The sequence below is a fragment of the Salvelinus alpinus genome, chromosome 24, assembly GCF_045679555.1.
Source record: "Salvelinus alpinus chromosome 24, SLU_Salpinus.1, whole genome shotgun sequence".
Lineage (NCBI taxonomy): Eukaryota > Metazoa > Chordata > Actinopteri > Salmoniformes > Salmonidae > Salvelinus > Salvelinus alpinus.
Window position 1 is genome coordinate 31,018,709 of NC_092109.1, and position 11,801 is coordinate 31,030,509.

The window sequence follows — 11,801 nt, forward strand, 5'->3', positions numbered from 1 at the left end:
TAGAAAGGCCTGCTCGCTGAAGTGTTTCAGGGAGCGTTTGACAGTGATGAGTGGAGGTCGTTTGACCGCTGACCCATTACGGATGCAGGCAATGAGGCAGTGATCGCTGAGATCTTGGTTGAAAACAGCAGAGGTGTATTTGGAGGGCAAGTTTGTTAGGATGATATCTATGAGGGTACCCGTGTTTACGGAATTGGGGTGGTACCTGGTAGGTTCATTGATAATTTGTGTGAGATTGAGGGCATCAAGCTTAGATTGTAGGGTGGCTGGGGTGTTGAGCATGTTCAAATTTAGGTCGCCTAGCAGCACGAGCTCTGAAGATAGATGGGGGGCAATCAGTTCACATATAGTGTCCAGAGCACAGCTGGGGGCAGAGGGTGGTCTATAGCAGGCGGCAACGGTGAGAGACTTGTTTTTAGAGAGGTGGATTTTTAAAAGTAGAAGTTCAAATTGTTTGGGAACAGACCTGGATAGTAAAACAGAACTCTGCAGGCAGTCTTTGCAGTAGATTGCAACACCGCCCCCTTTGGCCGTTCTATCTTGTCTGAAAATCTTGTAATTGGGGATGAAAATGTCTGAATTTTTGGTGGTCTTTCTAAGCCAGGATTCAGACACGGCTAAAACATCCGGGTTGGCAGAGTGTGCTAAAGCAGTGAACAAAACAAACTTAGGGAGGAGGCTTCTAATGTTAACATGCATGAAGCCAAGGCTATTACGGTTACAGAAGTCATCAAAAGAGAGCGCCTGGGGAATAGGAGTGGAGCTAGGTACTGCAGGGCCTGGATTCACCTCTACATCACCAGAGGAACAGAGGAGGAGTAGGATAAGGGTACGGCTAAAAGCTATGAGAATTGGTCGCCTAGAGCTACTAGAGCAGAGAGTAAAAGGAAGTTTCTGGGGGCGATAAAATAGTTTAAAGGAATAATGTACAGACAAAGGTATGGTAGGATGTGAATACAGTGGAGGTAAACCTAGGTATTGAGTGATGATGAGAGAGATATTGTCTCTAGAAACATCATTGAAACCAGGTGATGTCATCGCATATGTGGGTGGTGGAACTGAGAGGTTGGATATGGTATAGTGAGCAGGGCTAGAATCTCTACAGTGAAATAAGCCAATAAACACTAACCAGAACAGCAATGGACAAGGCATATTTACATTAAGGAGAGGCATGCTTAATCGAGTGATCAATAAGGGTCCAGTGAGTAGAGGTTGGTTGGGGTCGTGGCGATCCAGACAGCTGGCCGGGTATATGGCTATCGGTAGCAGCATAGGATGGAGGTCTGTTTGTAGATACCTCGTGCGTTTCCGTCGGTAGGTTAGTGGGGTTCCGTGTGGTAGAGGGGATCAATCCAAATTGGCAAAATAGATATAGTGACCCAAGGAAAAAAAGAACATAAATAAATAATAATAATAGTTGTCCGGTATACTTATTCAGATAGCAGCCGATAAGACAGCTAACGATTAGCGGGCCCCAGATGAGCGTTCAGGTAACGTCGGGACGGAGGTGCCAGCTGGATAAATCCCTCGGGCAGATAACGTCGGCAGTCAGTCGCGGCAGTCAGTCGTGAAGGCCCGGAGGGGCTCCGTATCTGCAGCAACAACAAAAGAAACGGGTCCGGATAGGTGACTGTACCCAGGAATGGCTGATGGAACTCCTCAGCTGGCTAGCTCCAGAATGATTTGAGTTTGCGCCGGGGTCGACGTAAGCCAATAGTCACACGGTTTGCAGCTAGCTAGCTGCGAGATCAAGGTGCAAGTGTCCAGAGCCTGCGGCTGGAATCCGGGGAAACTGAGAGAAGAAAAAAAGTCCCGGAATGCTCCGGTCCGAGTCGCGTTGCACAAAAGTGCCGGTAGATTATCGAGCTAAAGGAATAGCTGATGACCACAAAACGTGGGCAGCTGAAACACCAACGCTAGCCAGCAAACCGGCTAATTTCGGGGCAGCTACAGATTAGCTTCTGGCTAGCTATCGGAGTAGCTTCTGGTTAGCTTTCAGGCTAGCTTCTGAATTAGCCCCTGGCTAGCTTCCACGATGGATTTTCAGATTGAGGTAAATAATACTTTTTTGTAATTGGTGGAGCGGGTTGCAGGAAAGCTTTTGCAGGAAAGCTTTTGTAGTTGAGTTCTTGGATAATAAAATAAATAAAAGATATGCGAAGAAAGGTGTAAATATATATATATACAGGACACGACAATACGGAACAGAAAAAGACGTCTGAACTGCTAAGCCACCTTGGCTAGACAGGTATAGTGCACTACCTTGACCATTAGACCAGGGCCCATAGAGTTCTGGTCAGAAGTAGAATCACATTCACCCCCTTTTTTTACACTGCAAACATATGAGTGAGTTTCAACAATGCCTCTTTTCTCCTTGGAAGTTTCAACATTCATTATCTCAGCAACAGTTTGGTCATGTCCTGATTCTATGCTACTAGCTATGAAGACGTTAGCAGGCTAACTTAACTACACACGCTGACACTTTTCGATAGCTAGCTTGTTCGTTGGAAATCGTAAAAAATATTTAAATGGTTTGATTAATTACAAAATTATTCAAAATAGCTACATTGTATGGTTAGATATATTTTTTTTTGTGAGAAACCCCTGAAATTGTTCCTCAGCTAGAAATGTTACACCCTCTCATGTCGCTATCTTGAGCCCCCTCCTCAGTGGTACAGACAAGCATCTCTGAACCGTGCCCATCACACCTTTTTAGGCACAGGTGACCGGAAGTATCATCAGATGTTGATGGCGGCGGGATGAGAGGATCAATGACGTGCAACAACATCGGCTCCATTATTTTTCAACTTACCTGTCGAAATTTAGGATCTGTAAGTAATTTGAGCAAGTCATATGAGGATCGCTTCTTCTGAGAAATGCTAACATAGCCAACTTCAAAGCTTCTCATAGGCCAATTCATATCATCAGCAATTCAGGGTTTATATACATCATTGAGGGAGTTATATTAACCTGAGTCACGGTGCACCGTCTATGGCCCGTGACGGAACGGGCAAAAACGGTGAGGGAGGAGCGACCTTCTCAAATTGAACAGTAACGGTGCCGCTTTATCATGTCGTCAACAAGGCAGCATGATGCACCGTCCAGAATAATAAAACATATTTTCCATAAAGGTGCTTAATCTAGCCTAGGCTACATCACTTTTGTGTTGAGCCACATGTGATCCATTATATTGACCAGTAAATAACAACGAAAATAAATGTTTTAGGCAGTCGGAGGAAGCAAGACCAGGTGGGACCATTCTGATCCATTCTGATCTAGCCAATGAGAGGCAGATAAACCTGACAACAGGAACAACTCCGATATAAAGGTTTTTTTTTCGTCAAAATTGCTGGGATGTCACGTGTCCTACTTATATCAGTACACTCATAGCAACATGAGCATTTCGAAACTTCTAATCGATAAAATAAGCCACACGTAGCAAATAAACCATGCATTTTTTTTGTTAACCAAATTCGACACATTGACCTCCATATAAAAACACGCCACCTGCTGAAGGCAGATTTTGGGCACAGTTATCCCTCTTCTCTGTTTGAGCCGATTTCGCCGTGGGCTTTGAACGCGACACTTGGCTCACACCCGGTAGGCAGTCCCGTAACACAACAGTTTTTATTTTTTTAACCCGATGTAAACTCCTCTCACCGGTGTAACCCGGGCCAGATAATCGAATTCCCTCAGTGGCGGTAGGATGAGAGGATCAAAGTGCCACAACAACGACTACATATTTTTTCTACGTAGCTGTCCACATTTAAGTTTTGTAAGTGATTTGAGCAAAGTAAGTGGATTTGAGGTCCATTGTAGTTTCGTGCAAATTGTTTCTATAGCTTTTCCCAGCCTCGGTTTTGTATAGTGATGTCGTTTTCAAAGGCCACTACTTTAAACTGTTTGAATTTTTTTTAAACACAGCCGAACTGGATCTACCAATGCCAAACCCCATGGACGACCGTCTCCGCGTGGTGGCCGTGATACATGCTTTGAAAGCATCTGGAGTTCGCGTGAAAAATTGGAAGAACTTCTTCAATGGGCCATACACGAGTGGCCCTGTCAGACCGGTAACAAACATGAACAAAATGTTCCCTGTACGGTTAACCTCAATGCTTCAATAACGTTTGTTGTCCACACAGACAATACTGCGCCACCTTAGACATGTTGATTAGTTGTTGAGTGATAATTATTCCCAAGGTCACATTTCTTGAATATTCAAATCTATTAATCATATGTTGCAAACTACCAATGTTGTGTGATTGTTGTAGAAAGCATTTACCTCTATGATCTGTAGATGGATGTCTTTCAGGAGAACCAATCTCAATTTGCCTTTGGTCGGGACCTGATCTTGCTGCCCCAGTGCCATTTAACTGATATGAGTGGGACAGTGCCAAAGTATGTAAACTTGAGTTGTATTTTAGCTTTAAATACAATCATAACTGGGAGATGTGATTGTAACCAGAATATATTTTAAACAATGAGCAACTGGTCATGACAAACGTACAATTGAGTGAGCTAATTATTCCAATTTAGGTTCTTGGTGGATGCCTGTGAATTTTTATCCCAGCATCTTCATACTGAAGGGCTGTTTCGAAAGACGGGGTCGTTGAGTCGGATCCGTGCTTTGAAGGTAAGATTGCACAGGAGAGATGTGCAGGAAAACCCACTTTCTTACCCCCATGAGTATATTTTCTATGTTGACCATCTACCACCTCATAACAGGCTGGCCTGGAGCAGGGGGAGCCAGTCTTTTCTCTGCCACATTCAGCCACTCTGCAGTCCTGTGATGTGGCGTCTCTTGTGAAGCAGTTCTTACGGGAGTTGCCCTCTCCCCTCATCCCTATGGATCTACAGGTGCCACTGTGCTGTGCACAGGGCTTAGAGGAGGAGGGGGGCCAGGAGCAGGGTAAAGATGGAGTCACTCTTCTTCTTACAGCCCTGTTCCCTCTTTCTCATTCACGGGCCCTCCGATACTTCTGCACTTTCCTGAGACAGACGGCTCAAAGGTTTGTCTCCAGAAATTCATGATTACTTTTCCTTTCATCTGCGTTGTTCCTCCATTCTCCACCAAGTTTCTCCATCTCCGATCCCTTGTTTTCACTAGATGTGAAGAGAATCGTATGGAAGTGGGCAATCTGGCCCTTGTGATTGCACCTAATTTGCTACATTGTCCAGCTGGGGGCTCTAAACTGACCGCAAGCACAGAGAGACAACTGGATAGACAAGCAGCAGTGATCAAGACGCTCATAATACATGCAGATCGTATCGGTATGTTCTGATAACAATACATTTATTTAGTAGCTGATGAAGGGTGTTTGATTTAATGTTGACACCGATTTCAATTCTCTATACGTCCACAAGGTGTCGTTCCCCCTTCTATTATGGACATGGCAACTGTAGCAGAGTCGGGTGAATCCACTACACCCCCAGTTGACGGAGGGAGGTTTCAGGAGAGGGCAGGACTTGGTGTGTATAGAAGTTTAAGACGTCAAAGGAGGCGCAGTGTTGGAGGTGAGAGTTTTGCAATGACGAGGTCTTGAGGTTCATACTGTGAGAGTAATACGCTGCTGTCAATTCATGAATTCAGTTCAGAATTATTATTATTATTCTTTTTTGCTTGATCTCTCCAGAGATATTTGTGGATGCTCTCAGTAAATTCAAGACAGGCCGCACACACACTGGCCCTTCACATCCCACAGACGGTACGTGCATAATGTTGTGGTAAAGATATGCTTTTTGCTGCTTAATAACTGGTTGCTTAGTTCTGATGCTTTTAGTAAAGAGTTATGTCGAAATGATCTAGTTGTTAGTAATAGCCAATAGGTGTGTTTCCCCTGACTTTACAACCTTGACCCCACAGGCCAGCAAAATACAAAGACATCTCACCACACCACACCTCAATCACCAGTCACATCCAAACGAAAATCGAGCGAAGATACTGTCCCTGATGTAGAGGGCTCTGCTAAAAAAAGGTACTTTTATAGATATATATATATATATGAACTACCTCAGATTCTGTTTTAAATGCTTTACATGGAGCTAATACCATCCTTCTCTGTATACAGACGCTCTATCCATGACCTAAGAGAAGACAACCAATCCATCAGCAAACTACACTCAAATGGTGATGCATTTGTAGACTGTACTGCAATATAGCTTTTAGTCAGTCGAATAAGGTACGGTATGATAAGTTCTATGTTTTGACTGTCCGAGTAGATTCCGAGTCGGCAGTCGGCCAAAGCCCTTCCAGTACTCACACCTCTGTCCTGAGTGTAGTGGAGGGCAGTAGGGAGCGGGAGATGTCTGTCACTCTCAGTGCATCAGAGAAGAGGAGGAATCACAAAAAATATCATAAAACATCAAACAAGTAAATCTTAAGCATCTTATATTTAACCCTTGTTTGTCTATTGCATTGTTTTCGTGGCTGATGAGGTGACTGTGTGTATATTTCCTCAAGGCATCCGGTGCAAGATGACAAGGCTCATCGAAGGAGATCTCTCAGATTCTTCAACATGCCAAGCTGGAGCAGCCCTGTAAGTCTGGTGCTATTCACTCTCCTGTTCTAACACACTGGGTCTTCGCATAGTTCCCGTTTTGTTTTTTGACACACCACTCTATTGTTTGACTTCCATGTGACTTTATTCACAGAACCCTTCCCCCACACCCATTGGGAATGACACTGAGAATTGGATCATGGGCAGTAGGACGGTATCTGATGGTATGACTGAAGCATCCAGCTCTGAGGCTAGACTGTACAGGATTCCTGTCAAAATGATTGATGGCCCTGGGCGAGGTTTGGATAGTTTTTTTTAATGTCCATTACATTGAGAGTTTAGTCATTTAGCAGATGCTCTTATCCAGAGTGACTCAAAGTCGTAGTAAGTACGTTTTTCCTCAAAGAAGTTACCAACTAAATCAGTGCTAGTAGGAAAAAAATACCATGTATCCACGTTACTCACTTAAATACTTAATGTGACATTTTATCTGTATTCAGTTCTAGTGGGGAATGAGATGGAGGCTAAACCTGATCTGCTGAACTACAGCTTTGCTGAAAATCTTGATGACTTCCTGGATCTCGCGACATTGGACTCGCCTACCGGGACAGAAGATGGGGTTTCACATGAATGCTCTGGGCTCAAGTTGGAAAAGGAGACAATAGAGGAAACAATTTTATACTGTCTAACTAACAGTGTATTTAGGAGTCCGGAGCAGGTTGGGATAAAAGAAGAGATGGGTCTAAGTAAGAAGCTGTCAACAGTGGATATGTCTGACAGGGTTGGTCAGAAGCCCCGTCCCCCTCGTCGCTCCATCAGTATGCCAGAGGTGACATTGGACCAACTGAGGATTCAAGATGAAATAGACAAGAAGGAGAAAACGGAGAAAGACGATGGAGTCTTTGAGGACACTTGGGTTATGGTAGAGGAACCCCAACAAGCCAGAACCAGAACTGTGGTAGATGAAGGGCTGGGTAAAGGAATGGATGAAGCAGAAGAGTTGGAAGAAAAACCATTGGTGAAGAAAGAGAAGATGACAGAGTCAGGACTCAGGTTTAAGAGGACACACCAGCGCCTGTCTTTAGCAGAGCAGCTCAGGCGTTTCAACGCTCTGGCAACACTGCTCCGTAGCCCCAGGGTTCCTCCCCCGCCCCCTGAACCCCAGCTCAACGATGTCCTGCATGAGAGTCAGCTGGAAGGGGGTCAGAGGAGCGTTGTACGTCGGCAGGGAGAAAGGCGGTTTGGACGCTCCATCAGTCATGATGGTGTTCCCGGATCTTTTCCAGGACAAGTTCCTAAAAATCAGCAGGATGAGCCAGGGGTTTTTCAAAGCCCCAGTGAGACAGTTCTATGTTCACCACCAAAGCCAACTCTAAGTCTTTATCAATTTGCCCAAGAGGGGCAGAATGAAATCCAACATACTCCAGATCCTCAACTACAACAGGATAACCCCTTGCAAACCCTCCAGTATTTGTGTACTCCTCCATCACTAAATCCAAAGCTGAACCAGGAATCTCGCCAAAGGCAATTTAACAAATCACAACTGCATCTCAGGGAAAGCCAACTGAAACTGTTGGAGGAACAATACACAGAGTCAGGTCTGCATGACCTGCTGGAGATGCACTTGAATATATGTGATCCAATGGAGGAGCAAGGGCAATACCTTACAGTTCCAATGCAGTTTGATAGACCGTCTCAGACAGACACTATCTTAGATGTTCTACCTCAGACCATGGTCCCCCTACAGCAGAAGCCCGAAACTACTGAAGTCAAACTTCCTCTGCCTTTTCCTTTAACCCCTCCTCTCTCTCAAACAGAAACATGCTCTCCCAGTCCCAGTATACCCTCTTCCACAACGATAGACAGAACATCATCAACTGTCACGGCTTTTGACTTTATAGAGGTCGACAGAGGGGTCAGTGAGAGGGATGGGTGTTCTCTTCCTGTGGAATTATCTCCACCTCGAGTCTTGCAGTTCAGTCACCCGGCCACCAGGAGAGGCTACAGAGATTCACCTCGCTGGCCTATCCATGATATTAGCATTGCCACAGGGGACCCCGTTCATGTATACCTTGGTGCAGGGGACCCTCTGCAGATCTGACATGTACAGGATATACAAAGTGGTTCTCTGTTTGTAGTGCTTTGGTTTTGACTATTAGGGTTTTAAAATGGGAAAATAAAACCACACAAAGAATGGCATCTGTTGCTTGATTTAATTGTGCCAAGTTATATCCTCACATTTTTATTTTATGATGTTTTCATGAGGTTGTTTTTATTAGTCTCTGTTATGTTTTGTTATTATTGTGTCCGAAGTTGCATTTGACATATCTCAGACTATATTTAATTTGCTTAATCTTTATGTATTCAGTTTTAATAAAAAATATTTTTTAATCGTTTTGATTTATTAATTCATATCAGATTAGTATATCCCTCTTAGTAAAAGAGGCATTTTCCTGATTGTTTAGAGGTTGACGTCATTCTCCTGACTTAGTAAGTACAAAGGTTTTAAAATGCGTCTGTATTCACAAACCTCTTTTGCAGACCTACATTAAGGGGAATCTCTTTGGGACTGATGCAACAACACTGCCATCTTTAGTATGCACATGTTTTGGGTCTAGTTTGGTCATTTACACATATTGTAGCTATGTTAAATCAGATTCAGACACATCAAATGTTTACCGGTGTATTTGGTAATACTGTACAACAATCCTATAGGACTTCAGCTAAACTGTCCAGTAAAAGCATACATCTCTGTGTTGTAGTCACAGATCCATCACCTTTTATGTTGCACTGAGCAGGAGTTAACTGTCACTGTCTGTCTCATAACGTAGCCAGAGACACCAGACCCACATTCTCCTTTTGTACGCCACCACACACAGGCAGTAGCTTGGAGTGAGAGCAGAGAGGCGGGAGAGAGACAGCAAGGCTGGCTGAGGAGCAACCAGGGAGAAAAGAGAGGCATTTACACATCTCTCTCAAAGAGTGATCAGTAATACTTTGAGAGGATGGCAGAAGGGGGAGAAGGAGAGGAGGAGATTCAGTTCTTGCGTACGGTTAGTGATGCTGTATTCCTGTTCTATTATTTATTTTAGAGTGTAGCTAATAAAGGCTTTGAGAGAAACCATGCTGCAGTATAGCTACAATCAGTTACCTTATCCTGCTGTAATGTGTCACTTCTGTGTAACTCGTAGTCCAATATATCAACTTTCAAAAGTTTTTGTTTATGGCTTCCCTTTGATTGACTTTGGAAAGACCAAATTGACATGGACAGGTGCTGGGTTTGTCAGTATTGTTATTTATCTATACACCTGAGGAACTTGATAAGTTATTGTTTGGGAGTTGGGCAGCTTGCTTGGTGCCAAGTAACAGCTGACGATGGCAAGTAGAAACACATGAAAACTAGGGTAGTAATTAATTTAAAAAAACACTAAGACTGGTCAACAAAAGATGCATAAAAATGTAAGTCTATTGGCTTAATTAAATGGAATGAGATATCAGATTTTGAAGAATGCATAGCTTTTAGGGGTTTTTGCTTTTTGGTGCAGTAATATGGGTTACCTGACAGATCAGGTAATGAGAGTACAGCATGATGAAAAGGGGTGACAGGTTACATTGCATCAGAGCTGTTGTCCCAGTCAAGACAAGGCCATTCTTCACAGCAATGTATTGACTACAGCACATTTTTACCCCTTTGAGACCAGCATGATAAAGATGCTGATTTCCACACTGTTCAGCTACTGAATGAGGGAGAGGAATTGTGTGTGACACATTTTCCTACTGGTGTTTTACGAGCTGTTCTTAGACTGATTGAATACTAATCTTCAGCAGTACAGTAACCAGAGATTGGTCTGCTTGTGGAGAGTTAGACCATTCATACCACTGTCCCAGTGTAGTGTAGAGTGACCCTCTCACTATCTCTCACCACGTCTCACTGGAGACCTAGTGGAGCAGAGATGAGGATACTGACGGGTCTCACAGGTATCACAAGCGTCTGATGAATCCAGAGTTTGGTGTTTCATATCTGTTATATTAAGATACACTAACAACTAGTTGGAGGGGAAAAGTACAACACCAGTCAAACAAAATGCACCAGTTCTAAGCACTGATGTTTGTCATTCACACTGTTCTGAACTAGATACAGTACACAACATTATTTTCAAAGTGAACATATCTTTCTCAAAGACTACCAGTGAGCTACATTGAATATACAATCACAGCAAGACATTGAAAAAGAGCATGGCATACAACATGCCTTTCTGAAACAACCTCTCTGTTTTGGTTTAGTTTTAGGCACAGCTATTTTCCTAAGTAGGGACTCGGACTGACGTGAACACCAAATTACATTTCACAGGCAAGGCTTTTATATGATGTGTCAAACCTGACTGATGCCAGGCAGAGATGGGCTGTTAATATACCTGACATTTATCTGTGTGTAGAGGTATCATTCACCACAGAACACTAGCACTTTCTATATATACTGCTGTGTTAGTGGGCATGGCCAAAAATGTTTGAGGTCCTCCTCTTGGCCACAGTCAAAATTTATATTTTAAAGCTAATTATTGTATTTAAAAATATATATATACAGTGGGGAGAACAAGTATTTGATACACTGCTGATTTTGCAGGTTTTCCTACTTACAAAGCATGTAGAGGTCTGTAATTTATATCACAGGTACACTTCAACTGTGAGAGACGGAATCTAAAACAAAAATCCAGAAAATCACATTGTATGATTTTTAAGTAATTAATTTGCATTTTACACTCAATTTACACTCAATTAGTGTTTGGTAGCATTACCTTTAAATTATTTAACTTGAGTCAAACGTTTTGGGTAGCCTTCCACAAGCTTCCCACAATAAGTTGGGTGAATTTTGGCCCATTCCTCCTGACAGTGCTGGTGTAGCTGAGGCAGGTTTGTAGGCCTCCTTGCTCGCACACGCTTTTTCAGTTCTGCCCACACATTTTCTATGGGATTGAGGTCAGAGCTTTGTGATGGCTACTCAAATACCTTGACTTTGTTGTCCTTAAGCCATTTGCCACAACTTTGGAAGTATGCTTGGAGTCATTGTCCATTTGGAAGACCCATTTGCGACCAAGCTTTAACTTCCTGACTGATGTCTTGAGATGTTGCTTCAATATATCCACATATTTTTCCATCCTCATGATGCCATCTATTTTGTGAAGTGCACCAGTCCCTCCTGCAGCAAAGCACCCCCCACAACATGATGCTGCCACCACCGTGCTTCACGGTTGGGATGGTGTTCTTTGGCTTGCAAGCCTCCCCCTTTTTCCTCCAAACATAACG

General features: G+C 43.4%; 1 protein-coding gene across 6 annotated transcripts; it reads left to right on the top strand.

Annotated features, from left to right (window-relative positions):
• Positions 1 to 2,716: 2,716 nt before the first annotated feature.
• Positions 2,717 to 8,890, top strand: LOC139551790 (uncharacterized). Of its 6 annotated transcripts, none has more exons than XM_071363127.1 (14): positions 2,717 to 2,831; positions 3,925 to 4,070; positions 4,298 to 4,398; positions 4,537 to 4,633; positions 4,726 to 5,009; positions 5,108 to 5,271; positions 5,365 to 5,514; positions 5,634 to 5,705; positions 5,864 to 5,975; positions 6,069 to 6,127; positions 6,220 to 6,370; positions 6,461 to 6,536; positions 6,652 to 6,796; positions 6,998 to 8,890. In XM_071363127.1, the coding sequence occupies exons 2-14, from the start codon at positions 3,942 to 3,944 to the stop codon at positions 8,596 to 8,598; spliced, it is 3,141 nt and encodes a 1,046-aa protein (XP_071219228.1). In that variant the 5' UTR covers positions 2,717 to 2,831; positions 3,925 to 3,941; the 3' UTR covers positions 8,599 to 8,890. The 6 variants fall into 6 exon arrangements, with proteins under 6 accessions (XP_071219228.1, XP_071219227.1, XP_071219231.1 ...); XM_071363126.1 differs by lacking the exon at positions 2,717 to 2,831 and adding an exon at positions 3,642 to 3,775; XM_071363130.1 differs by lacking the exon at positions 2,717 to 2,831 and adding an exon at positions 3,642 to 3,775 and having other exon boundaries at positions 4,313 to 4,398; positions 6,652 to 6,721.
• Positions 8,891 to 11,801: the final 2,911 nt, after the last annotated feature.

Bases quoted from the DNA above. Each gene is read 5' to 3' on its own strand.
- LOC139551790 (XM_071363127.1), top strand. From the start codon at position 3,942: ATGCCAAACCCCATGGACGACCGTCTCCGCGTGGTGGCCGTGATACAT. The intron at 5,515-5,633 runs GTGAGAGTTTTG...TGATCTCTCCAG, and splicing joins AAGGAGGCGCAGTGTTGGAG to AGATATTTGTGGATGCTCTC. The intron at 5,706-5,863 runs GTACGTGCATAA...TTGACCCCACAG, and splicing joins CCCTTCACATCCCACAGACG to GCCAGCAAAATACAAAGACA.